The 27,655-nt window shown below is 42.0% G+C and overlaps 1 protein-coding gene across 1 annotated transcript in view; it reads left to right on the top strand.

The window, feature by feature from the left end:
- Nucleotides 1-24,472: 24,472 nt before the first annotated feature.
- Trim44 (tripartite motif containing 44) overlaps nt 24,473-27,655 on the top strand; it is a 113,937-nt gene continuing 110,754 nt past the window's right edge. The window contains exon 1 of the mRNA XM_077798136.1: nt 24,473-25,358. Coding sequence (XP_077654262.1) covers nt 24,693-25,358 — 666 coding nt within the window. The 5' untranslated portion in view covers nt 24,473-24,692. The remainder of the gene's footprint in view (nt 25,359-27,655) is intronic.

Here is a 27,655-nt window from a genome sequence, read left to right as displayed (position 1 = left end):
ACTTCTCTCTCTGAGCAGGCCCCCGGCTACTGCAGCCAAAAGTGATTTTCCTAGAAAGCCCTGCCTGGGCCACTCAGGATGATGACTCTGCCAAGTGACCACTGAAGGGCCAACTGCAATTTTTCAGTTTCGAAGGCTCTCTCCTAACCTCCTGCCATTTGTTCCTTATCTACAAAGTCCACGCCACATCTTTCTCCAAAATATTCGCCTTTTTTTTGCTAAGATCAGCAACAGGTTAAAAGTAACATCCAAAGAATGAGTTTGGCTTCTGAATTGTGGTTACATCTGATCTTCTGTAACTCCCCTCTGGGGACTGGGCTAGGTGGGTGAGGTATATCACCGAAATGCAGGATTCACCTTGTGTATAAAGCTAGAGCCAGCTTTTGCCAGATCCATACACGACCCAATATGACTGCCTTGACAGGTGAGATATGGATGAGGTGCTCCAGTTATTGGTGATAATGAGACTTTTCAGTGTCTGTCAGTTACGGAACAATTGATGTCATCAAGTGACTGGCAGCTTCCCGGCTAACTTACTGCTAGGAGGCAGGGCTGCTGAAACATCAAATACTTTAAGGAAGTCATTGATGCTGATTCTGGAAGGGTTAACACATCCCAATGTGTCTGCCTTAGCTCTTCTAGCAGAGAGAGAGAGAGAAGGAGGTGGGCTGGGGGTGGGATAAGTGCCATATTCAGACACATATCCATAGCAAAACAGCAGAGAAACAGTTTTAAGCCATATTGCTCTCCGTTCTGGCTTGCATACTAATATCTTTGGGATTACTTTCTCCTTTGGCAATCTGTCACCTGTAACTGAGGAGGAGAGGCAATCATTAGAGAGCCTAAATAGTTGACTGAGTAGTTTGTTTTTATAGAGCAGCCTTATAGGTCTTTGACCCAATCAGGGGACTGATGATGGGGCAGACCTGCAGGAACATCTGAGAATCCCCAGAGTACCTCTCAAGATCCCTTCTACTCCAAATATGGTATACAAAAGACACTCAGCCTGAGATAATTAAACATAAAAAAATTAAACACAGAATTACCATATGATCAACAATCCCACATCTGGACATATCCCCCAAAGAACTAAAAGCAGGACTTGAATAGATATTTGCACACCAATACCTATAGCAGTATTATTCACCATAGCCAAAAGATGGAAATAATCCAAATCCCACCAAGACATAAATGGATAAACCATACATACAAGGCAGAATATAATTCAGCACTAAGAAGGAGTGACTTCTTGACACGTTACAACATGGGTGAAACTTGAAGACTTTATGCTAAGTTAAATAAGCCAGATGCGAAAAGACAAATGTGGGTTGGGTATTCCTTATCTGTTAATGCTTGGAACCAGAAATGGATTTTGGAGTGAATGTTCTCATGCATGTTATAAGATATCTTGGGGATAGGACCAAAATGCAAAAATGAAATTCATTTATGTTTCATATACAATAGCTTGAAGGTAATTTTACACAATATTTTAAGCAATTTTGAGCATGAAATAAAGTTTTGTGGCATGGAATTCTCCACAGGTGGCCTCCTGTTGGCACTCAAACAGTTTCAGATTTTGAAACATTTCATATTTTGGATCTTTGGGTTCCGGATGCTCAGCCTAGATTGTGTGACTCTACCCACATGAAGTAACACAGAGCAGTCAAACTCGGAGACACAGAAGGTAGAATGGCGGTTGCCAGAGAAAGGGAGTGGGGAAAATGGGGCTTTATTGATTAATGGGTTAATAAGTTCAGAGCTTCCGTTTGGGATGATGAAAATGTTCCGGAGAGGGGTGTTAGTGGTGGTTGCCCAATAATGTGAACATACTTAATGCCCCTGAACGGTACACTTAAAAGTAGTTAAAATGGTAAAATTTATGTTCTGCATATTTTACTATATTTTTAAAGACACCTAGCACAGTGTATGTAGTCAGAGTCCTTGCAAAACATGAACCCAGTGAAAGACACTTTGGGTACTCGTAGTCTAACATGCGCCCTACCAATGTCAGCTGAATGTGCACATTTGTCTTGCCTTACTGATTCTTCCGGGAGGTGTCATCAGTTTCTTTTGACAAAGGAGGATATCAGAGTTCAGAGAGGTAGAGTAAGTTGGCCAGGTTCCATTGCAGTGGTAGAAAGAAGACTCAAACCTTGAACTGCCTATCATAAAATGCACTGCAATTTACATGCCCCAATATGCCTGAACAAGTACCCCTTGTTCAGGGTGTTCATATGCCAGACAGTCAGATGAAGCCAAATTGTCCTCTCTCTGAAACATGAGAGACCTGAGAAATATGCTAGAATTCATCAGTAGGAGACAACTTGCAATTCATAGAACTAAAATATACTGTCTGCTCTGAGAATCGCTAAATGAAGAGAGACCAGGAGAATTTCCCTAATAAAGATGCAACTATCTGTCATGTGTGGTTTTGGTTGGCTTACATAAACAGAATCATAGGATCCAAAACACTCTATAATTGAGAAAACCCTCCCTCCACTGCACTGGTGATAACCCCAGACCACTGGTTATTTTTCTAACCCTGGTTGGAATAACTTACTTATCATTGGAAAGGTCTTTTTCTTGGTTAGAAAAAGGTAATCATGTGTCATTCCCACTAAGTTCTTTTTTAAAAAAAAATAGATTTGAAGATACTGAAGAGGTACTCCCAGGTGGTGACACTCTCAATATTTATATTAGGATGTGTATTACTGTCTAAACCGGCAATTCAGCACAGTGTTTAAGCTCATGGCCTCTGGGGTGTCATCTCCTGGTCACAAATCCTGTCTCTAGCACATACTGGTATATGAGTTTAGCCAAGTTACTTCACTTTTCTGTGCCTCAGTTTCTTCAGGTGTGATATGGAAACAATAATAGCACACAATTCATTGCACTGTGAGATTTAACAGCAGTCAGTAAGGAACAAAAAAACTGCTCAAGCTGGTACCTGTCTTAAACATACAGAGTACATTAGGCGTTCTTATTTAATTTCTTTGAATACAGTGATGCATCTCATTTCCCAAATTTCAGTGCTATGGAAAGGGGCTGAGACTGTTTCTCCTTAGAGGTGCACCCACTCCTAATTCAGGAGAGGGAGAGGCAGAGACTGGGAGGTGAGGAAAGGTGGCTTTGAACCAAGTATAAGCATCACACATTCTCCTCTGGTACCAATTACTGTGATAAATTGAAGGTGACAAGTTATTTTATGACATAAATGCAAATCAGCATTCACTTCACTGTTATTTTCCAATGCCCTGGCACTTTAATGGTGCCCATAAGTTTGCTTCACTTGCAGCAAGTATCGGTATGTTCACAGTCAGCCAGAGAATTTATTTTTAGGTGGGGAGTGCAATGAACTGAGCCCACCGGCTGACTTAGAAAAATGATCACATTCCCATCCACAAATTATTCACAAAGCTAGTTAGCATTTGAGCCTTTGTTGGTGAAATAACACAATAAATAGAGATGTGTCAAAGGGGCTCATTTCCACCTGCCAGACTTCACTTTCTAAATACCAGGCATTCACGCGTTGGTGGGTGCCTGTGTGTTTATGTGTGTTTATTAGATAAACAAAAACCCATCCCAAAATGGAACACGCCTTGCAAGTAACAAGGAGTTGAGACCTTCTGCTTCTCCACCAAATGCTGCCAAGAAGAGAGCGTGGCTTCCTATCTGTTGCGCCCATAAAGCGACGGCTGCTCTGTGCCTGAGACGGATGCCTGCGACTTCGACATGAAGGGAGACAAAAAGGAAAGACCATACTATTTGTTTACTTTTCACCATTTGAAGTTGATTTCTTGTCCTGGCAGGTCCACCAGCCTGTCATCCTTCTTTTCTGATGTTGATAGGTAAAGAAAACAAAAAGAAAAATAAAAGGCAAACAACACCAAAGAGATAGACAGCAACTGTCACTGTAAACAGGACCCTACCCCTCCACCCGCCACTCCTGGGCATGTCGACAGACAGTAGAGGCTGTTAAATACACAGTCTAATTAATTTAAAATACAACTTCAGAGAGACAACCCCTAATTGTTAAAAGCGCTTTTATTAGGACATAAAGATAATCACAGAATTAAGTCATTAAGAGTCATAATAAGGAAACGGGCGTACAAAACGAAACATAGTCCCCAATGTCACCCTTCCTCGGCTGAGGAGTTCGAGGCTGCATTCAATCATTTATTTATTAACCAAATATTTGGTGAGTACCCACCACCCTGTTCCTGCTAGTGAGCCACCAAAAGAAAAGTCCTGTGTTCTAAAGATAGGTGGATTAAAAAAAAAAAAACATATTTCTGCTTCATTCCTAGAACTGATGTTTGCATGTATGAGTGTGTGAGTGTATGTGTGTGTGTGTGTGTGTGTGAGTGTGTGTGTGTGTGTGTGCATGCATGCATGTGTTTTGCATCCTGAGATGCAATCAGTATGCAAGGGCAGGGAGGGCTGAGGGAAACAGGCAGTGAGAAACATTTTTATGCACACTGCAGAACAGAGGGACTTTCTATCAACACCTTTCCTTAAGTGCATTGCATTAGGCATTCCGCCTGACAAGGTGCCACTTGGAGACAGTCTTAAGCCCACCCCCACCCTCCAACTTGAAACCTGACATTGCTTCACATCAAATGTTTAATTTCCCATTGTTTGAAATAAAATGGTATGTAAAACATGTGTTGCCATGGATGCAAAATCCAACGGTGCATATAGAGGTTGCTGGAGCTAATAACTTTGGATCTGCCCAGGTAACCAGGGGCTGTATGAGGCAGAGGAAGAAGTGACCCTCTCAAAAGTTCTTCCATTGCAACTGAGCAGCAGTAGATTCACCAGCTCCATACTCTTCCTGGAGAGAATGTGTCTGCTCCAGTCTTTCCTCATCTGCTGTTATGAGAGTCATTTTCTTCTCCATGGAATGTTTCCAGAGTTCAAGTCTTTGTCTGGAAGTTTCTCTGAAGAAGCTCCTGAGCAATGCTGTTGTGATCCCTAAGGGAGGCTACACAGTTTTTCCTAAAGCCAAATATACATTCAGTAGGACTACACCCAACAGAAACGTGCCCCTATTTTCACAAAGACACATACCAGAATGTTCATAATAGCTCTATTCATTATAGCCCTAAACTGGAAATTGCTCAAATGCCCAACATTACAATGGAATAATCTAGAGCAATGAGGATGAATGAACAATGGACACAACGGAGAATCTTGCAAGAAATGTGGAGGAAGAAAGTCAGACCCCCAAATGGGGGCATATTGAATGATTCTGTTTGTACTCAGTTTAAAAGTAGGCCATGCTAATCTTCGGTGACTGTAGTCAGGGTAATGACTGCCTTTAGGGAAAAAGGGAAAGAACTTTGGCCACAGACACAAGAGGGGGCTTTGGGTGATGCTGATGATGCTCCATTTTTCAATGAAATTATTGTCTACATTTCTGTTTGTGTGATATACTTCACAGCATGTGTGCACGTGCATGCGCACTGCATGCACACACAACACACACACTCACACACACACAGTTTAAAAAACCTTAAGGTTGTCTTGTAAGCAAGCAAGGGTGACTCTTTATTCCATTAGAAACTACAGTTTCCTTGCAGCCTCTTTGTGGTTGGAACTCAGTGGAAGTGCACTTACCTAGCATGTGTGAGGCCCTGGTTTTGATCCCCAGCACTGAAAACAACAACAACAAAGTCAGACAACACAGGGCAGAAGCAAGACAGGCCTTTTTGCTCCCATTCCAAGGTGGCTTCTCAGTGCTGACAAGAAGTCAGGCTCCAGGCTCTAGGACTGCCTCAGTTTCCCAAAGGTGAACGTTCTTTTGGAATGTAAGAAATCAGAAAGAAAAAAATCATTTTTTTTTGTTTGTTGGTTTATTTTTACCAGTGTCAGGGACACCTCCCCCAACACGCATACATACCTTTTTTTTACATCTGTGAAATGGGGACGTGCCTGACTATTGACAGAAAAATTGGCGTTGGCTTAATTGGCAGCATTGCTCCCCCTTAGGAATATGTCAGATGTTGGTGTATCTTAGACTTGATAAAAGCACAGTACATTTCTCTACGGTGGTATGTTTTGCTTTCTCTCTCTCCCTCTGCCTTACACAGGAGAAGCCAGGCTTTCCTGACCCCCCCCCCCCGCCCACCTCCCTCACTGCATGGTTTCAGACTCAAGATGAGCCAATGACAAGTCCTCAGTGTGAGATTTGGAAGGCAGGACAGGAGAAGCCATTCTTCTGTGGTTACAAAACAGAGGCATGGGCAGGTGTGAGATCCCAGTGGCTTCTAACAGATCCTCAACAGTCCCTTTCTTTGGGGCTGCTGGACCAGAGGATCAGAGTTGCTTCTCTGACTTTCAATCCCCCAGCTACCTTCCTTAACCCAAGTTTGGAATTCTCTGTATCATCAGCCTTCAATCTTAGAATACATGGAGTGGACTTTGCTTTTGCTAATGAATCCTGACAAAGTAGAGTAATATAAAGACTCGCACAAGAATTCCACAGCTCTGGGGCCTAATGTCTAAAATTCCGTGGTGCCATGAGACTGCAGCTAAATTCTGGGTCTCACTTGAGGAACTGGCTTCAGCAACAGAGCTTAAAACCTCTGTAATCCCGCCTCTGGCTCTTACTCTGACTTCACCCAACACCAACCATCAGCCCTGGTTCTCTAGGTCCAGTTGAGGTGGACCATCATTGCTTTGGGCTCATTCCCATGCCTTGCTCTGCATTGACACCAAGTCCTGACGTTAATTCATTCCCTTATGCTGGGGCTCTCTTGCTCCTGGGTGCCTACCCCCTCAACCACCTGACATTCACCCCAGAAGCAGTCATTAACCAGTCTCTTTCTCAGAGGGATATTTTCTGAACTCCTAGTAACATCCGATTCCCTGCTACATATTTCAGTTGCATCTTATATTTTTATATTGGACTTAATTCTTTTCAGTGCCCAACTTCCACCAGACTGCAAGCTGTATAAGGCCCAAAGAACATACCCCTGTATCTCCAGCACGTAGCATTCCTCCTTGGGATAGGGAGAATGCTCAATAAATATGCATTAAATGATTGGTATTCAAAGTCCATCTTCATGGGTAAATAATGTATTTCCCTCTAGACAAATGGAACCCAGTTTTATAGCAGGTGGAACTGGCAGGAACGGAAAAGGGAGAATTAACATATATTGGGCACTTTCTGTGTAAGGTGCTTTGGTGCCAAACATTACTGTCATTTAATCCTTGCAAGAACACTAAGAGGTAGATGCTATTAGTATTTCCATTTTATAAATGAAGGAACTGAGGCTGAGTAACCTGGAAGAGAGGTTAAGCAACCTGGCCAAGTCTTAATTCCTCATCCTCTATTTCATCAGTAATTGTTCATGATGTCATATGTCCCGCACACAGCCGGTAAAAATGTCTCAGAAATAGCAACAGTTAATTTCCATAGTAATTATGTGAGGTTGTTTTGAATGTGTCCTGATATTCTATTTTGTCACTTTAGCAATGACAGGCTTGCATTTCTGCAACGCTTAGCTATAGTGGCTTAGTTTTGACCTCTAACCTTTCCCGACTCTTTGAAATTGCTTCATTTCTCTCCCTTCAAAGGGAGCCAGCCCTGCTTCAGTTAGGAGGCCCCACAACAATTTCCTTCCAAATCCCTCTTTTTTCTCAGATTGAATTTCTTGTTCTCAGAGAGCCTCTCTCTCCCCCACTCCTAAGTAGCCACGGGGCACATGACCTGCTGGAAAAAAGAGGTGGGTATTTAGCCACATAATATCAGGGCTATATGCATGGGCCCTGGAATCAAAATAGGGGTTTAAATCCTGGCTCCACCTCCTATGTACAGTTGGGTAAGTTACTCTCTCTGCCTCCATTTCCTCATCTTGAAAAAGGAAGCCATAATCATATCTGCTTCTTGGGATTCTTTATAGGATTAAGTGATGGAAGAAATGGGTCAGGCTCAGAGCAGTGGTTGGTCCACTGTGACAGCTTGACAATGTGAGCATTCATCATTATCTGTGCCATGTAAGAATTTGGGACAAGACATAAACCAACGTTATCCTGGGTCCAAACTTCAACCTAGTCCCTCCTTTCTGTTTTGTTTGGTTTTCCTTTTCCAAATGGACAGAGGCAAAACAACCCTGTGCTGTTTAGCAGTGACTCCTTCGAGAAAGCTCTTGGGGGAAGAATATCCCCCAGCAAGGGAGCCACCGATGTCCATCCTGCATTTGTTGAAGGATTCTTTGCCCAGCAGCTCCATCCTCTTCTCGCATCCCTCACTGGCACTCCTATGGCAGAAAAATTCACTCCTCTTTTTAACCGAATCACAGCTTTAATAAAGCTATTGTATTTGACCACAGGCTTAGGAAACAGTAATATAACAAAATAAGAGAAGATCACTAAAGTTCTCTAAAGCGAACATTCAGGCTCCTTCATTTCCAGTGTCCCCAAACCTTAGATAAGGGATAAACATTTTTTAATCAAAATCTAAATAACAGTAAATCTCACTTTTCATTTCACTTCAAGTATTTTTCCAGTTAAGTATGTGGTGTTTTCTAATTTCCTGTATAGATCAGATGGACTATAAAAGCAGGGTTTTTTGGTTGTTGTTGGGTTTTGCTTTTTTTTTTTTTTTTTAAGTTTTCAGGGCACTTTTCTGACTGCAATTGCAGCACACATCTCTGGTTAGGCTGTCAGAGAAGCAAGCCAAGAATGATTAAAATTCTGGAGACAGATTTGTAAAAGAATAAGAACAAATAAGTACCGGGAGGTAAAAACACTTTGGGAGGGATAACCGGATAAGTAGCTCAGAAAGAATAAGGAAAAAAATACATTAATTATATGATCCAAAGGGTTATGGTCTGGGAAAAAAAATTTAAAGGAAATAAGAGCCTTTATTTTCTCCTTGATTTTTCTGGTTTTTGTTGAAAGAGTGACTAAGGACACAAACACTAAAGTTCCACACAGAAACTCAAGTGTCGTGACTACTCTTTGCTGACTGGTGGCCTTGGACAAGTAGCTAAACTTCTAGGAGCCTCAAATGTATTGTGTGTATATGACAATGGTAAACACTTAGTTATTCATAAGATGGCCAGGAGAAATCAAGAAAGACATTTAATGCACTTAGCTTAGTGTCCAGTGCATAATAAATGGTACATATCATTACTAATACTTGTGGATATACTTATGAAAAACACCATGATTTGAACAATACAAAACTTCAAAGGAATTGTCCAAAAGGAACTTAGTTGAGACATTTAAAAACTGTCTGGGGTAACACTAAATCATAAGTAAACCTGGAAGTGAACCAGCAAATGGGGATTTGACACTTCATCAACATTGTCATCAAAAAAATTTTTTCTACTCTATTTTATGGTCTCTAAGATACATATCTTTTCACATTTTGACATCTCTAAAATCAGGAAGTCTTACAATACCTAGCATTTTTTCTTTCTTAGTGCTGTATGGAATGGTGGTACATATTCCAACTGATGACATCGAAGATTTGATGAAATATAGTATTAAGCATTAAGCATCTTGGTGCACTGTTCTGAGTAAATCAGCCCAGACAGCTCTGGCCTCCAAATAATTTAAGATGTTAGACAGACAGTATAAAAAGAACATTGAAACAACTAAGTCAACACTGCCCAGATACAGGGAGGATTTGCGTTTCTTTGTTGGCAAAAAAAAAAAAAAGTAAATTTAATTAGCTAACTAAAAATTTCATTTCATCATTTACTTATTGTGTAAACATATCCAAACTAATTTCTATGAGTCTTCATTTCTTCCTCTGTAAAGGAGACCTAATAATATCTTTCAAAAGGTCATGATGAGAATTGAGGACATTACTATGTAAAGAGGAGCAGCCAAGTCAGCTCTTGGGTTGTCACTTAGGAGGTGTGGCTTTTGTCCTTCTTGTCCCCTTCCGGTAGTTTCCTGCTGCCAGAACTGATACCCCTGACCTCCCTGAGCCCCTTACACAAAGGAGCCAGTCCATTCTAATCTCGAGATTTCCACTGTAGGAACCGTGGCTCCTGTACCAGCAGGTCTCATCAGGCTAAAGTCAAGGTGTCACCAGGGCTGCATTCCTTTCTGGAGGCTCCAGGAGAGAATTTGTTTCTTGCTCATGACCTCCCTCCTCCTCCATCTTGTCAGAAACAGCAGTCTAGACTACTCTGACAATTTACCACAGACTGGGTAGATATCAGTGGGAATTGATTTCTCACAGCTCAGGGACCTGGGAAGTCCAAGATCAAGGAATGAGTAGGTCCAGTACCTGCTAAGAGCCGCTTCCTGGTTGCAGAGAGATGTCTTCTTGCTACGTGCTCACATGGCAAAGAGGGGAAGCATGTTCTTGAGTTTTTCTTTTTATAGGGCACTAATCTTATTTGTGAGGGCTCCACCCTCCTGACCTTACCACCACCGGAAGTTTCCACCCCCTAAACCCATCACACTGAACATGAGGGTTTCAGTGTATGATTCTTGTGGGGTTACAAAAATTCAGATAGAATGGCAAACATCTGTGCTTGTCTTTGTACCAATTAGCACTCCGTATTCTATTGTCACTTTCCTTCTTCAGATAGATCTCTGTTCCACATCTCTTCTGTGTTACTGTCATGACTTATATCTTCCAATTCTCTTTGGAAAAGTCTATAATCTTTACCAAAAAGGCTTTTATAAAGTCCTGGTTGCTCCCCATAAACTCCATGTTAGGGACATGCCTTCTTATTCACAGCTGAGACTTTGTGGTGTCAGTCACAAGGACAAATCAGGGAACTACTCAGCAGCAGGTCTCAACAGGCTAAAGTCAAGGTGTCACCAGGTTCTGTATTTCTCTCTGGAGGCTCCAGGGGAGAATCTGTTTCTTGCTCATGACCTCCTTCTTCCATCTTTAAAGTCAGAAACAGCAGAGGGAGTCCTTCTTACACTGTGGCTACCTCTTCTGCCTCCCTCTTCCATTTTTAAGAGCTCTTGTGATTACATTGGACCCACTGGACGTTCTTGTACAATCTTCCTATTATAAGGCCAACTGGCTAGTAACCTTAGTTCCCCTTTGCCCATAGCAGCTTATCTATAGGTTCTGAGGACTGGGACATGTGGGGCCATTACTCTATCTACCATACTAGGTTACATTTTTATTAATAATAGCAAGCATTTGTGAGAGCCTAGTCAGGTACTGCTGGCTAAGCACTTTCCATATCTTCTCTGCTTTTATCTTCACAATAACCCAATAAAGCTGAAACCCTTATAGCCCTAATTTTAAACATGCCAAAGCCAAGGATATCAAAAATTTAAAAGACCTGTATAAGAAGATCACTATTGAGATTTGAACCCAAGACCATTTCCAAGCCTCTTGATGACTAGACGATATAATTAGAGGTGGCAAGCATATCCATAGGAGCAGATGAACTTGGATGAGGAATGAAGGTTCTGAGTAAAAGTTCAGGAGTACCTTAAATCAAAGTGGCTGTTTGGTGGATGGTTTTATAGTGAATACCCACTCAAATTATTTTCCTTGCAAGTAACAGACAGTCTTATCAGGATAGCTTATTCCAAAAAAAAAGGGGGTGGCTCAATTAAACTGAAAAAACAAAGGCTGGGGCCTCCGGCAGGTAGATTAAGGACTTGAGAACTCATCAAGAATCGAATCGATTTTTTTTTTTCCTCTTGGGTCTCCCTTCCTCAGAATTTTCTTCCTCTTGACTCTTCAAGTCAGCAAGATGATAACAAAATGGCTCTAGCTGCTCCAGCTGCTACCTCCTCTCAGCTTTCAGGTCCAGCAGAAAAAAATGGGGGTGGGGATCATTGCACCTCTGCTGGAGTCCCTGGTCCATCTCTGAAGTGGCCACCGTGGTCAGGTTAGTGCATGGCTGATACTGAGCGCTGGGTTACAGGCACTTTTCCTGGTGTCAGGAGCGGAGCTGGCATCTTAGAACCTCAGAATCAGGGGAGTGTGGGGAAGATGCTTTATTGTAGGGATTTATTATCTCCCATAACAAGAAGCCCAGAGGCTGACAGTTCTGGACTGGATAAATCTGAAGCTTATATTGTCAGTGGTCTAAGTACTCCTTTGGGGTCCTTTAGATTATCCCCGTGGTCACAGATGGCTTTCACAGTTTGCTCCCCATAACAAGATTCTAAAGCCAGAGGAAGGAATGGGGGGGGGGCTTTCTTTCTTACATGTCTCTTTGGAGGCTTTTTTTGGGGGGGGATAACTGAGGATTGAACTCACAGGTACCTGAACATTGAGTCACATCCCCAGCCCTATTTTTTGTATTTTATTTAGAGAGAGTCTGAGTCGCTTAGCACCTGACTATTACTGAGGCTGGCTTTGAACTTTTCCTGCTTCAGCCTCCTAAGCCTCTGGGATTACAGGCGTGTGCCACCATGCCTGGCACAAGTCTCTTTCTTTTGTTCAGGAAGAAAAATATTTTCCAGGAGATCCCCCTGAGACTTGCCCTGATGCTTCATTGGCTAGAGCAGATCACATGGGCACCTCAAAACCAACTACTGGCAAAAGTGAATGGGATTCTCGTGAGCTACTTCCCTCTAGGATGGTTCACACCCTAGGACTGAGAAGATTAATATCTAAATATACTGATAAATCAGGGTTCTGTTCATAAGGAAGAAGGAGGAATGGCAGTTGAGTTGTAACCAGTGTGTCTGGAGGGATACTGGGAAGTTTGGTCACCAGAAGGAGGCTGAGTGGACACTACTGGGGGTGACAGAAACAACAAAAAAAAATGTCTATTGGAGCTTAAACTGAGAACAGAGAAGGTGTCAAGAACTGGAACATACTAGGTACTGCTGCATAAGGAAGTCACACAGAGTCCAGAAACTAGTGGAGAATTGTGATTGATGTAGAGCTTTAGGCCCAATTATGGATTCTCAGAACCAGAATGTACCACACAGATTGTGGTAACTGCTTTGAAAAATGGCCCCAATCATCCCTCCCATCCTGCATGTCTTTTTATAACAAAACTTTGAAAGCCTGCAGGAGGTGAGCCTTCCCCTCTTTCCTTGAATCTTGGCTGGACTCTGGCTTGCTTTGACAAATACTCTACAGTGAAAGTAATACTGTGCAACATCTGGTCTAGGCCTTAAGAAACCGTGAAGCTTCCCTTCTTGTCTTCTGGGAAGCCAGCTGCCACTGAAGAAGTGTAGGTTCTCTGGCTCCAGGGGCTATGCAGTGAGACAACAGCTCTAGAAGATGTGAGGGCACAGGGAGGAGGGTTGAGCTGCCAAACACAGCTGCCAGGCAGAGTGACACCTTTTGGGATGTTCTAGGCCCAGTTGAAAGCAGCCACAGGAGTGGCCCCACCCAACACCATACAGAGCAGAAGAACCACCCAGCCAAGCCCAGACAATTAGCAAGGTCCTGAGAAATGATGAATTGCCATTGTTTCAAATGAGGTAATAAAGGCTGGGTGGTGTGTAACAGGAACAGGAATCATCTACTCCAGTTCACTCAGTGCTCAGCTGAAGAGCCAGCAAAGTTAAAACCTTGTGCAGAGCCACAGAGGTTAGCACAGGAAGGACTTGGGAGGAACTTTCTGTACTTTTTTTTTTGGAGGAAATTTCTGTACTTTCAGTCCACTGCACGGTCCTTCACCTGGCATGATTATTTTTTTGCAGACAAAATGAGTGCACTTGTAACTTTAATTGATGTGCATGTAAAGTCATACCGAGTGTTTATTATGTGCTTGGCACAGAGCTAAATACATTATCTCATTTAATCCTCACAATGAGCCTGTAATGTAGGTCTGATAAGACCACCACATTTTTCACATAAGATAACTGAGATTAAAGGGTTTAAATGATGTGTTTAGAGTTTCCTGGCCAAGTAGCTGTGGAGCCAGGGTTCAAATACAGATGTGGCAGGTTCTGAAATGCTTGCCCGTTAGCCACCATGATATACAGCTTCCGCTGACTCACAAGGGCATTTTCACAGCAGATGGAGTTTTTCTTTCTTGCATGATGAAGTGATTCCACTCAGCCCAACTCTCATCACGTCTTAAATGTGCCTTAGGGTAGATATAGATTTCAGGATGAAGCCAGAGTAGATCTGTTTGGATTACTCAAGGAGTTTTTCTTTATTGAACATTTGCTCTGAGTCACTAGGACTCCTTCTGAGGAGGGAAGTGAAAAAAGTCTTTTGAGTTTTCATCTCTCAGAAAGGCTACATTCAAGACACTGCCCACCTCCCCCCACACACTCTCCACATTAGGATTCATGGATTCCTCTCATGCTTAAATTACCCATGAAGTAAAGGATGAGAATTGTAGGGTTGTGGTTTAGCAAATTTGTACTGTCTTGCTGAGCAGGAGAAAGGGGCAAAAAAGGAAGGGAAGAGAAATGGAAAAGAAGGGGTAAATGGAAAGGAAGTTGGATACCCAAAAGATAGAATATTGATCTAGGAGGATTATTTGGGGACTAGAAATCTAGGGCTGCCTCTTGTCACCCTCTAGGGAGGGTGACAGTTTATACAGAATGGTTCTGGTCTATAGTCAGTGTCCGGAGGTTATGGTCAATAGTGCGCTTTTCATTCTCAGAGTATCCCAATTTGGATGACAAGTCCTTGACCATGCTGTCAATCCATTTCACTCTTAGCTTTCTACCTCAGGTTTCAAGGAAGAAAGCTTGGTACCAGATGCTGTCATAAGTGCCAAGGACACTGGGGTCAACAGACACAGCCCCTTTCCCAAGGAGCTCGACATACAGTAGGAAAGGCACATAATAGCTCTCTGATTTATGAAGCAACAACAGCAGGCATGGCAGGGCACATTGGTAGGCAGTGAGCAGGGGAAGAGATGAGGCAGCCATGACAGGAGAGGGAGGGGCAAGCACAAACTCTCAGTTATGGCAAGGTGGCTTGGTTTTAGGGAAGCATAGTAACAATGGCTCTCAATGCCCAGATGCAATGCAAGATGCCCGCCCCCAGGTTATTTTTAAGAAAAGGGTTATCTTATGTTTGTTTTTTTTTCCCCAAAATGACTTCATTTTATGAAGTGATCTACTGGTTACCTTATAATTTATTTATTTATTTACTTACTTAATTATTTATGCCAGGGATTGAACCCAGGGGCATGCAATCTCTGAGCCACATCCCCAGCCCTTTTTATTTTTTTAATTTTAAGACAGGGTCTCGCTAAGTTGCTTAGGGCTTCGATTAGTTGCTGAGCAGGAGGATCACACCTTGAATTTGTGGGATATGCTGGGATATGACTCAGCCTCCTGACCTGCTGGGAGTATAGGAGTGTTCCACAGTGCCCACCTGATTACCTTAGTTTAAATAAAAGAAATAGGGGCAGGGGTTGTGGCTCAGCGGTAGAGTCCTTGCCTCACATGTTCGAGACCCTGGGTTTGATCTTCAGCACCACATAAAAATAAATAAGTAAAATAAAGGTATTGTGTCCAACTACAACTAAAAAAAACAATTATTTTTAAAAATTAAAAAAAAATAAAATAAACACAGGGGCACTTAACCACTAAGTCATATCCCATCATAACCATTTAAGGAAGAAAGTGAAATTAACTAAGAGAGAAAGAGAGATAGGACTGCCCAAAGGGTATGATCTGATGCTAAAAGGCTGAGTGGGGAGACCCAGCAAGTCCTGTCTGTTCAGATTCTCCGTGGTATTTCTGGGCAGCATTCTATCCTTCCAGGTAGGAGGCAAGATCCCTTCTGAAGTGGGGGGTGGGGGTGGTTTATGATCTCTATCAGATAATTTTAGTCAAAGAATTTTTTTATCACCAACTCTAAGATAGAAAGGCAGTGGGGAGATTAGGGTATATTTTTAGTTCTTATGCCCTGCCAAAGTGCAGAGAAAGCCTATCTTGCAGAGAAAAAGAAGCAGGTGAAAGGAGGGCAGGAAGAGGTCCACTTGTGAGACCTAAAGAGCCCCATCATTCTAACAGAAGATTATCTTTCAACTTCATTGATGTCAAGTTGTTCCAAAGCTACTATAGGAACCAAGGAAAAAAGAATACTTTAACCTTGTTGTTCTAGTTAGGAAAGAGCTACAGGTGTTATGAGCCGGGAACTTTGGGTGAAACACACACACACACACACACACACACACACACACACACACACAGAGCTTACCACACCACACACAGAAGGCCAATCAGAGATGGAATAAGGTCAACTAATCCTGACAATACAAATATGCTAGCAACCCTTCTTTGGTTTTGCTCATCCTCAGAGTTTACAAGAGTATCTGGCCCCAGGAAAGCAGTCAATACTTACTGAGTGAATGAATGGCCCACCCTGAAACTCCTTGTTCTTCCTCATCCCACCTCATCTGAAGAGGCTGACTTGAGATTTCAGGATGGCTACCTCCTTCAGTTTTGCTCCTCTAATGTCTGGTCATCACAGTCTAAATTACTATGATGGCATCCTATTTTCTTAAAACCTTTCTATTTTTGAATCGTGATAATTTCACAGAACATAATGGGGGAATATGTTGCCTGTCACCCACCCCCACCCCAGTCTCCACTCTTAACTATGTTATTATGGTACCTCTCATCAAATAAACTTCTTCATTCATGGTTGAGATTTTAAACTGAGTCAGGTAGTGATAAAATGGTCACAATCCAAAGAGAAAAACAAAGTTGGATTCCTCTTAAGGTCTGTAAACAAGTCAAAATAACACCTGGTATTTTGCCAGGGGAATGTTAGAGTTCGTAAACAAGTCTGGATGGTGCCTGGCAAAATGCCAGAGGGAGTGGTTTGAAAAGTAACAAAAGTGAGCCATTAAGTGTGGAGATTCCTTATTGGTTGACTGATGTATCTAGTTTATGCTAATTAAGATAAACTGTGCAAAATGTATAAATAGCTCTGTTGTCCTACAATAAATGGCTCCCATTCCTACTGTATCAACGAACACAACTTATTCGTCAGCCCCCCCCCCCTTATTTTGCTGCAGGACTGCGGCAGATTCCTACCTCAAACCATACATCAAGATGAAATGAAGACAAACCTTAATGTGAAAAGTATTAAAATAAAAGATGTTGAAGCATGTATTTATGATCTTGGGGTGGAGTATGACTTTTTAAACAGGATTTGATTATATGAAAACAAAACATCTCTTTTCAAAAAGTACACCACTATAGACAATGTTAATAGGTGACAGATTGAAAGAAGATATTTTCAATGTGTAGAACTGACTATAGTTATATCTAGAAGGTACAAGAAAATGCTACAAAAACAATAATAAAATAACAGAGAACTAAATTAAAAGTAGGCAAAAATTATCAATAAGTTATTTACATAATAAGAGAAGAAACAGTTGTCCATCTTAATTAATAAGCAAAGACACTAAAAAATAATGCCATGATGAGTTTTTATTTTATATCCATTAGATTCAGAAAAGTTAAAAAGGTAGATGATATCAAATGCTATTAAAGAGAGAATATTCAAGTTTTTTTTTTTTTCAGTACTGGGGGTTGAACTCAGGGGTGCTCTATCACTGAGCTACATTTCTAGCCTGCCCATCTGTCTTTCTTTGTTTCTTTGTTTCTTCCCTTCTTTTCTTCTTTCCTTCCTTCCTTTCAGATTGAGACAGGGTCTCACTAAGTTGCCCAGGCTGGCCTTGAATTTGCAATCTTCCTTCCTCAGCCTCCCAAGTTGCTGTAATTACAGGTGTATACCAGCATGTCTGACAGATATACAAGATTTTAACAATCACACCATTGTGTAAAAAATAAAACAGAACTGGGCATGCCTGTAATCCCAGTGGTTTAGGAGGCCAAGGCAGGAGGCGATCAAGTTCAAAGCCAGGCCCGGCAATTTAGTGAAATCCAAAGCAACTTGGTGAGACTCTGTCTCAAAATTTATAAAAGGAATGGGGATATGACTCAGTGATTAAGCACCCCTGGGTTCAATCTCTGGTACCATAAATAAATAATAAATAAATAAAACAAGAAACATTCTTTAGTGCCATAATTACACAAAGCTTAACACATACATAAACAAGAGAAAAAAATTAAAAGACATACCCCATATACATACATTACACATATACATTTATCAAACACGTTAAAGATAGTTTCTGAGAGAGAAAAAGTTGGGGGAATAGGAGTGGGGTTTGGAGATAAAGGAGAAATAAAACGAAATAAAACTTAAATGAAATAAAATAAGAGGGTTGTCTTTCATGAACTAGGGACAGATTATGATCTAAGTGTATGATTCACTGGCCTATCTGCACCAAAGTTCCAAAATAAATAAATAAATAGAAGGAACAAGCCTCAGGGAGATTTTCCCCGCATAATCCCTGATTTACAAGGGCAAGGCACCAACCTCTGAAATGCAAAGTCTCTAATTAGTTCCAGTCCAGAGATGACTGCGTTTCCAACTGGAGGCAAATTTGGGGATTTTAGTCACTCCCAAAGAGTGTTGATCTCACAGATGTTTAAGTGTCTGCCTTCATTCTTTTCAGCCCACACAGATAAAAGGCAAGACCACCCCTAAGAATGCCATTTCCAAGGAGACAGTTTAAAAATCATCATTTTGACAAAAAGAATTAGCATCATCAGGGGGTTAGGAAACTGGCTTGAAGACCAGGAAGGAAGTCAGAGATTTACTCACAATTGACTGGATGTTCTTTTAAATAATTCTCCCCCTGCCTGTAGTTTTCACACTGGTAAAGTGGAAGCATCCACTAGCAGGGAATTTGTAGAATGTATCCAAGGAAAACTGAAACAAGTATCAAGAGAATCTTTAAAATTCTTGTGGTTATGAAAATAGGTATCTTGAGCAAGTAACAGATTGAATGTAATGGAAATATCTTGATCAGAGCTTATTTGGAGTTATCTTTGCAGGCGTTTATCTTTTGAAGGGGGAAGTGTTTAGAGGCTTATAATATTACCAAGCAGTGAACCAGTCACTTATAAGCACTGAATGAACATGTTTAGAAGAATGTGGGGCCAAAGAATTATTTTGTGTATCCATCTCCAGCAGGCTTCTGAGGAAGAGAGTCAGGTCCAGCCTTAAAGGCTTCATTCTTTATATTTTGGCAGGGCTGGGATGGGCTGGGAGATATCATATTTCACTGCACTGACATAACAGGATAAGATGCTAGCTAATATGATAACAGCATGAGATGAGAGTTAGATGATCTCAGGGGCTTGTTGGGGAAAATGAAACCAGTCACTGAAGTGACAGTATAATTACACAAGAATGGGATTGGCTGAGGGGGTGCGTATACCTTTCCCAAAGCAGTGGGTTTTGAAATTCCATTCTGTTCTCTGTTCAACTTCTCATGTTTTTTTTTTTCCCCCTAAAATTAGTTGTACTATGTTGTGAATCTCACTAAACTCAACTCTTTTCTGGAAAAGGTGAAGGGGATCAAAACTGATTTAACAGCTGGAAGGGAATGATGGGTAAAGTTGCTGGTAAACAGTTTGGCAATCTGGGTACCACCTATTTGTCCCACTAATGAATATGGTAAGATAGAGTCAGAGAAACCTGAGTTTGAATTCCAACTCTCTTACCTTCTGCATGGGTAGCCTAAAATGAGTTTCTTCACCTCTCTGAAAATACGATTGGATTCCTCATTTGAACAGAGTTCAAATGTCTAAAGATTTAAGAGCTAATATCCACATAACAGCAGACCCTTCTTAATTTAGAAGTACACCATTGGTTCCTGGGAGTCTCACCTACATTCACAAACTACTCAAAACCGCAAAGTGCCCTGACCTTCCACATCTGCTTCCCACTGAGCATCCTGGAGATGCCTTACAGATGTGGCTAAGCACAGCCAGAAGACAATGCCAATGCCAAGCATGGTGATCAGCCCCATGATGACTCAAAGTTTGGGAGTAATTTGTTATACAGCAATAGACCACAAATACAGATTTCCTTACAGGGTGAGATTCTTCATACCACAACACTGATGTGTTGGAACAGCTTTGGCACTGGGCAGCAGGCAGAGGCTGAGGGACTTTGAGGAGAATGTTAGTGGAAGCCCAGAGTCTTAGTGGAACCCTGTTAGTGGAACCCTGATGGTCTTTGAGAAGGTTACAGGGGGAAGGACTTAATGGGAAATGGGAAAAATGTCATTGAAAACTGGAGGAAAGAGGTGATTGTTATGTAGAGGCAGAAGCTTAGTAACAGTGTTAACTGCAGTCCTGTGGAAAGAAGAACATGTGTGGTACTAAGAACATTTCCTGGTAGAATGGGGTTTCGTTATTTGTTTTTGCAGTGCTATGAATGGAGCCCAGGGTCTCGTGTATGATAGGCAATAGTTCAACCATCGAGCTACATCCCCAGTCCTCCTGCAGAGTCTTGAAAATTCTGGCAATATCTTCTGGCTAGATATAACAAAATGTGAAAAGAAAGGGATTACCTAAAGAAGGATTTAGGAAAGGAAAGAAAGAAAGAGAATCTAGAACTAGCTAGGTTCTAAAATTCCCAGCTTCTCCACATGGCAAATGATGCTAAAACAAAGAAACTGTTTCCAGTCATAGATTAACTCCAGAATGCTACCAGAAAAACATCACCAAATGATGAAGTGAGAGTATGGCTGTAAACCCCTTTGTTTAAACCTTAAAAAGGTCTAAAGAGTTGATTTAGGGGAGCATGCAAACATAGGGTTTCAAAGATGGCTTAGGGTATTGTACCTTAGCAGTTTCAACAGAGGGACTCCCCCATTAGAGGAAAAACTTATCTTGAAGAGATTTGTGGGTATCAGTTTTGTCCAATAGAGTGAAATCCATTAGATTTACAGGAGACTTAAAGAACATTAAAGGTATTACATTGGCAACAACACTGCTAACATGGATACACAGAGTACAAAATGAAAGTGACCTTTGGGCTCCCTAAATTCTACTGGAAGGAAGCAAACCAACAAAACTACACAGCTGCAAACATGTGCTGCTTTTAATATAAAAGGATGACTCAGAGAATGGAACCAAAGAATCCAAGGGGTGAAGTCAAAAATCATAGAAAGTTGTTCCCATGCAAGAGTAGACCTGAGCTATATCAAGGAAATTCATCAGATACCAAACTGGATTTAAGTATGCTACGGCTGAATAACTCTTCAGGTACTCCTATCTTTCCTCTTTTTTGAATAAGAATGTTTTTCCCAGTCATCTGAAGCCTGCCCCATCGTTGTTTTGGGATTATAAATGAGTTATAAATATGCAGAGGAACTACACTTGAGGAGTTGTACTTCTATACAGGAGACTTATCTGTACCCAAACCCAATTAAGGTGACAAGATTGTGGATTGACAATATAACGGGTTAAGACTTTTTGGGTCTTTGGGAAGTGAAAGTAATTGCATTAAGAGATACACAAATCTTTGGAGATCAAAGGGCAGACTGTGGTATCTAGCAGAAAAAGTGGCTCCAAAGATTCTGTACCTCTTGGTATTTGTGCCTTTGTGAAATTTCTTTCCACACTGGATAGAGCTGATCTTGGTAACCAATAAGCTGTGTTGGAAATGATGGTGTGTAATTTCAGGGTTTAGGTCATACAGGACATAGCATCTTCCATCTTGTCCTCTCTTGCATCCAGGGCTTTGGGAGAATTCAACTGTTATGTCACTAGGACAATCAACAGTACTGTAGGAGGTGGTGAAGCCCCCTGCCTACAGCACGTGTATGAACCATGTTGGAAGCATATCCTATATTTATAGGTTAGCCTTCAGGAAACTATGGCCCAGTCAACAGCTTTACTAAAATCTCCTCTTGAGAGATCTAAGCCAGAGTGTTATGGTTTGGATGTGAAATGTCCCACAAAAGCTCACATACATGTAAGACAATGCAAGAAGGTTCAGAAGAGAAATGATTGCATTGTGAGAGTCTTAACCCAATCAGTGGATTAATCCCTTGATAGGAATTAATTAAGTAGTAGCTGAAGTGTAGGGTCTGGCTGGAGGAGGTGGGAATTGGGGGCATGGATTTCAGGTATATATTTGTATCTGGCAAGTGGAGACCTCTCTCTCTGCTTTCTGATCACCATACGAACTGCTTCCCTCTGCCACACTCTTCCTCCATGATGTTCAGCCTCACCTCGAGCCCGGAGGAAAGGATCCAGCCTTCTGTGAACTAAAACCTCTGAAACTGTGAGCCCTCAAAGAAACTATTCCTCCTCTATAGTTGTTCTGGCCAGTTCCTTTAGTCACAGTGGTGAAAAAGCTGACTAAAACACAGAGATACCCAGTTGAACTACTCCCAGATTTCTGTACCACAGAAACTGTGTGAGATAATATTTTGTTTTAAACTGCTACATTCTGAGAAAATTTTCTATGCAAGGGGTCTATCTCTGGATGTTTCCAAAGCTTCCAAATCTAGAGGGAACTGAATGGTTCTGATTTCCATGTAGAGGGGTACAGAAGATCCACCTCATTGATATTGGCACACTATGAAACCAGAACTTTATGAAAACCCTTTCTAATAATTTCATCAGCTTCTGCCTCACAAACCCTGTCTTCACAGGGCTCAAACAAAGATTGTAAAGTGTCAGATACTGAACTGCACAGTATTACATTTTAACTCTGTCAGGATATGATTAAGAAGAAATAATAATAATGATAACAACAAGCCTCTCCCTCCTCTCACCAAAGATCCTAAATACACAAATATCCTTTAAAGACATTGAAAAAATAGTTTCAGCCAAGTGAGGTGACACATACTCATATTTCCAAAGTCCCAGCTTTTGGGAGGCTAAAGTAAGAGGATTACTTGAGCCCAGGAGTTCAAGGCTAGCCTAACAAAATAATGAGACCCTGTCTCAAAAACCAAAAAGCAAAACAAACAAACAAAGAAAAACAACTTTTTTTTTTCCAATGGAAAAAGATTCCTAAATGCAATAACATGTTTTTAAAGGCTAAATTGCTTCCTCTTTCGCCAGGGAAGAGGTAAAAATAACCAAATAAGAAACACTAGTCACTAAATATACTAATGTTGGTGTTTGAGTTGGCATTGATTGCATTTTGTTTTCAGAATGGTGCATCAATCCTTGTTTCCAATACAGACACAGAAATAATTTTCAGAGAAATGAACTGAAGGAAAAAAGAACTATATGAAATTGGAACAAAACAAACTGAATGCTCTTCAGAATTCTTTAGAATTGTTCTGAGGTTTAAAACAAAGTTTCTAAAAAAATAAACATCTAACAAAATTGCTCAAAGATTAACCATATATTATCCATGGAGACACTCCTTGTACCCTAGTATTTTTATGAAGATCATCTGGAAATTCTAGCTTAAAATTATCTAAGGAAATCAATGGAAAACTGACACCATTCCAACCCCTTTCATTGTTATCAACCATATTCCCTCCCCTATGTAAAAAGGCCCTTTTCCTCTCCTCTCTCGATACAAAAAAAAAAAAAAAAGCTTTTCTGTGAATGAAAAGACATCAATATGGTCTAAATACAAGCAGCCAGACAAAAATACCCTATATATTTAAAATACATTTCAAAACCTCCTCTAAAGGGCCATTTCCAGCACTAACTATAATTTGTGCAGAAGTAATATTTAAAGCTTAAAAACATTCAATAGTGCAGGCATCTTTACAATAACCCATGAGATAGGGGTTACTATTGTTTGACTTTACAAAGTTCATTTTTTTTTTTTTTTTTAAAGATGGAAAACAAAATGATGAATTAACTTGAGTGTGACCACAATGCTGATTCAGTAATGGTCCTAGGATTTGGGAGCCCTGGGCAATAAGTCTTCTAACACCAGTCTTTTAAAGAGTCATGCAAAGATTTGGCACTTTAATCCTTTCTCTTGGACTCTAATGTGAATCTAGAGGGGCTCCTTCCATAAAGGAGTGAAGGAGTCAGACTGGAACTCTCACTGGACACATACTCTGGATATCTCAGTCTAACTCAAGTTAGGCTCTCGGGAAAAGGGTCTGGGCCCCTAGGAGGCAGGAATGCAAATAGACTTTGCAAACAGACAAAGCTTAGGATGGGAAAAGTTTGCTTGCACAGCCTGACTCTGAGATTCCCTGGGCCTAGGAGAGAGAACAAACATAGCCCTTCTGGGGCCGGTGGAAATCCTGAGAGGTCAGGTTCAGTATGGTAAACAACACGGTCCTGGCACCTCGTGGAACACTTGGGACTGTGCCTAGAAGCTGAAAGACCGAAGTCCACCCGGACCCCAGACTAGAGGAGGTTTATGGGGAAGACTGACACCTCCAGGGAGGGAGCGGGGGAGGCGGGGCCCAACGTCCGCCCCCGCAGCGAGCGGGAGACTGCATCCATCCTGGTTTTGCCGGGGATGCTGCGATCCCGAGTGGCGGAGCTGAGCCCCGCGGGAAAAGCAGAAAAGGGCCGTTGCCACTTTAAGTGACTCAGGAAGTGAAAGGAGGACGCCTGACGGTGAGAGGAAAGTGGAACCGGGGCGGTGCGGGCCGGCGGCGGCCGCGATCTCCCCGGGCAGCGGAGGTCGAGCAGCGGCGCGGCGCGGCGCAGCGCGGGGGCCGACGGGGCGCGAGCGGCCGCGCCGGAAGTGCCGGCAGCAGAGGAAGCGCTGCGCAGCGCCGCGCGAGGAGGCCGAGCCGGCGGGGAGGCCTTGAGCTCGCGGCCCGGCGAGGGCGGCCGCGGCCCCAAGCCCCGCTCCCGGACGCCGCGCGGCCCAGCCGAGTGGCGACTCCCGAGGAGGGGACCCCGGCGCCGGGGTAAAGGAAGAGAGGAGGCCGCGCCAAGGGGAGGCGGCGAGCCCGCGGGCCCGGAGGCCTCGGCCGCGTCACAGCACCCACATGGCCTCCGGAGTGGGCGCGGCCTTCGAGGAGCTGCCTCACGACGGCACGTGTGACGAGTGCGAGCCCGACGAGGCTCCGGGGGCCGAGGAAGTGTGCCGAGAATGCGGCTTCTGTTACTGTCGCCGCCACGCCGAGGCGCACAAGGAGAAGTTCCTCAGTCACCACCTGGCAGAGTACATCCATGGCGCCCAGGCCTGGACCTCGCGAGCCGGCGGGGAGGGGGCCGGGAAGGAAGAGGTCGGGGCCAAGGTGGAGCAGGACCGGGAGGTAGAAAGCGAGGCGGGGGAAGAGAGCGAGTCGGAGGAGGACAGTGAGTCGGAGGAAGAGAGCGAGACGGAGGAAGAGAGCGAGGACGAGAGCGACGAAGAGAGTGACGAGGACAGTGAGGAAGAAATGGAGGATGAGCAAGAGAGCGAGGCGGAGGAAGACAACCAAGAAGGAGAGTCGGAGGCAGAAGGGGAAACCGAGGCAGAAAGCGAATTCGACCCAGAAATAGAAATGGAAGCCGAGAGAGTGGCCAAGAGGAAGTGTCCAGACCATGGGCTGGATTTGAGCACCTATTGCCAGGAAGATAGGCAGCTCATCTGTGTCCTGTGTCCAGTCATTGGGGCTCACCAGGGCCACCAGCTCTCCACTCTAGATGAAGCCTTCGAAGAATTGAGAGTAAGTATTGGGTATTGAAGAGCAGAGGCCTAGGGGTCAGGGCAGGTGGGTTTCAATTCAGATGACCTCGCAGTGACTACATTGACTTGTCCCTCAAAAGCTAGACTATTCAACTTCCTGGGAGCTGTTCTTATTCACCCTTTTTGGTTGAACAACTTTGAGAATCACTTGAAGGTATGGCCATTAACCTGAAAAAAACATATGTGTACACATGAAATCTAGTGTATAATTTCTGAAAAATTGCAAGCCTCTTGTCTCTGGATCCCAGGCAAAGCATTCCTTAAAAGTTTTTGACTCCCACTTCGGTCAGTCTCCAAAGCACCATCATTGTCAAAACTAGTGCCTTGACGGAAGAGTTTTTGATAGAGGGATCTCTGCTTCCTTAAAAACAGGAAACCGTGATTTTGTCAAATAAATCCAAGCAGTGATTCCTCTGCAAGGAATACTCCCTAGGGTAGTGATTTTCATAATTACTTGATGTGAGCCTTGGATGCTGCTTTTTAGTTCTTCATGTGTGAAACTTGGTAGGAGTGTAAGAGGGCCAAGGCCAAATGGGGGTAGAAATGAAGGTTCTCAGGTTATCTGTCTGGGCTTTTACTTACCTTGGACTTTGCTGGTACTCTAAGAACAGTGTTTTGCAAGTAGTAGAATTTAGTAAATATTTGTTGAAAAAATGAATTTGCAAATGTATTTGTATTTTGGATGCTCTCAACAAGCAAGAGAAACTGATGTTAATCAAGTTGAGAAGTTTGTGTGATCAGCATTAAGTGATCAGTACATTAGTAAATGTCATATTATGACAACTTTTGCTCTCTAAGCAACCTTACAGTTGCTAGCATTGAGATAACAAAAAATTTTTTTGGTACTGGGAATTGCATCCAGGGGAGTTTTACTAAGAGCCACATCCCCAATATTTTAATTTTTAAATTTTGAGACAGAACTTTGCTGAGGGTCTTGCTAAGTTGCTGAGGCAGGCCTCTAACTTGTGATCCTCCTGCTTCAGTCTCCTGAGTCTGGGATTGCAGGCATATGCCATTGCACCTAGCTGGATAACATATTTTGATAATGAAAATCCCTTGTATTGACATTTTTCCTTTATTATTGCTATTATTATTGTAAAGTACACATTCAGAAAGTATGTAAAAACATGCACAGTAACAATTATAGAGCAAATAGTGATATAACTTCCACCCAGGTAATAAGTGGAATATTACTAGCAATATTGACACCACTTATACACTTTTCCAGTTACAACCATCTCTCTCCCCCATAGGTAACCACTATCCTGACTTTGGGGTAGTTTCCTTGCTTATCTTTATACTTCTACCACGTATATATGCATTCCTAAATTTATTTGAACTTGACACTATTGGTATTATGTTTTTATTATACATTCTTTTGGGTTTTGCTTCAGTTTTTAAATGCAAGATTCATCCATTGAGTGTGATTCATTTTCCTTACTGTATTGAAGTCCATTTTATGAATATGCTACAAGTTACTTATTCTGTCACAGATGAATATTCTTGAAGCTTTGGACTGTTACAATGTCTGTATAAACATTGTTGTTTATGTGTCCTGGTATATGGTTACTTGTGTTTTTAAATAGATTATGAATCTGGGAGTGAAATTGCTGGGTCACAGATTATGCCTATCTTCAGTAATATTAGATGCTACCAACTGTTTTCTAAAGTGGTTGTACCAGTTTGCACCTTCATGAAGAGTATGAGTTCCGCTTGCTCTATATTTTCACCACGACTTGCTGTTAGAGTTTTTCATTTTTGTCAATCTTATGGGCATTTAATGAATGGTATCTTATTGTAGTTTTTATTTCCATTTCTCTGGTTACTTCTGACTTTGAGTATCTTTTGTATTTCCTCTTTTTGTGAAGTACCCCATCAGATCCTTTGCACATTTTCTAATGGAGTGTGTATCTTTTTTTTCGCCATTAATTTATAGGAATTTTCCATGTATTTGTTCTTGACTTCCTTGTTGTTTTATATGGGTTTCAAATATCTTCTAATTTGTGTTTTTTCTTTTTTTTTTAAGTTCTTTTTTTTTTTTAATATTTATTTATTTTTTTTTAGTTCTCGGCAAACACAACATCTTTGTTTGTATGTGGTGCTGAGGATCGAACCCGGGCCGCACGCATGCCAGGCGAGCGCGCTACCGCTTGAGCCACATCTCCAGCCCCTTTTTTTAAGTTCTTGAATGAAGATTTTAACAAGCTATAATTTATCAATACTTTATGGTTTGTGCTTTTTTGATCTTATTCCACTTAGTAATGATTTTTTTTAGTG

Source organism: Urocitellus parryii, chromosome 4, assembly GCF_045843805.1.
Source record: "Urocitellus parryii isolate mUroPar1 chromosome 4, mUroPar1.hap1, whole genome shotgun sequence".
Lineage (NCBI taxonomy): Eukaryota > Metazoa > Chordata > Mammalia > Rodentia > Sciuridae > Urocitellus > Urocitellus parryii.
The sequence above is the reverse complement of the archived record's forward strand: the minus strand, read 5'-3'. Positions and strand labels throughout refer to the sequence as shown.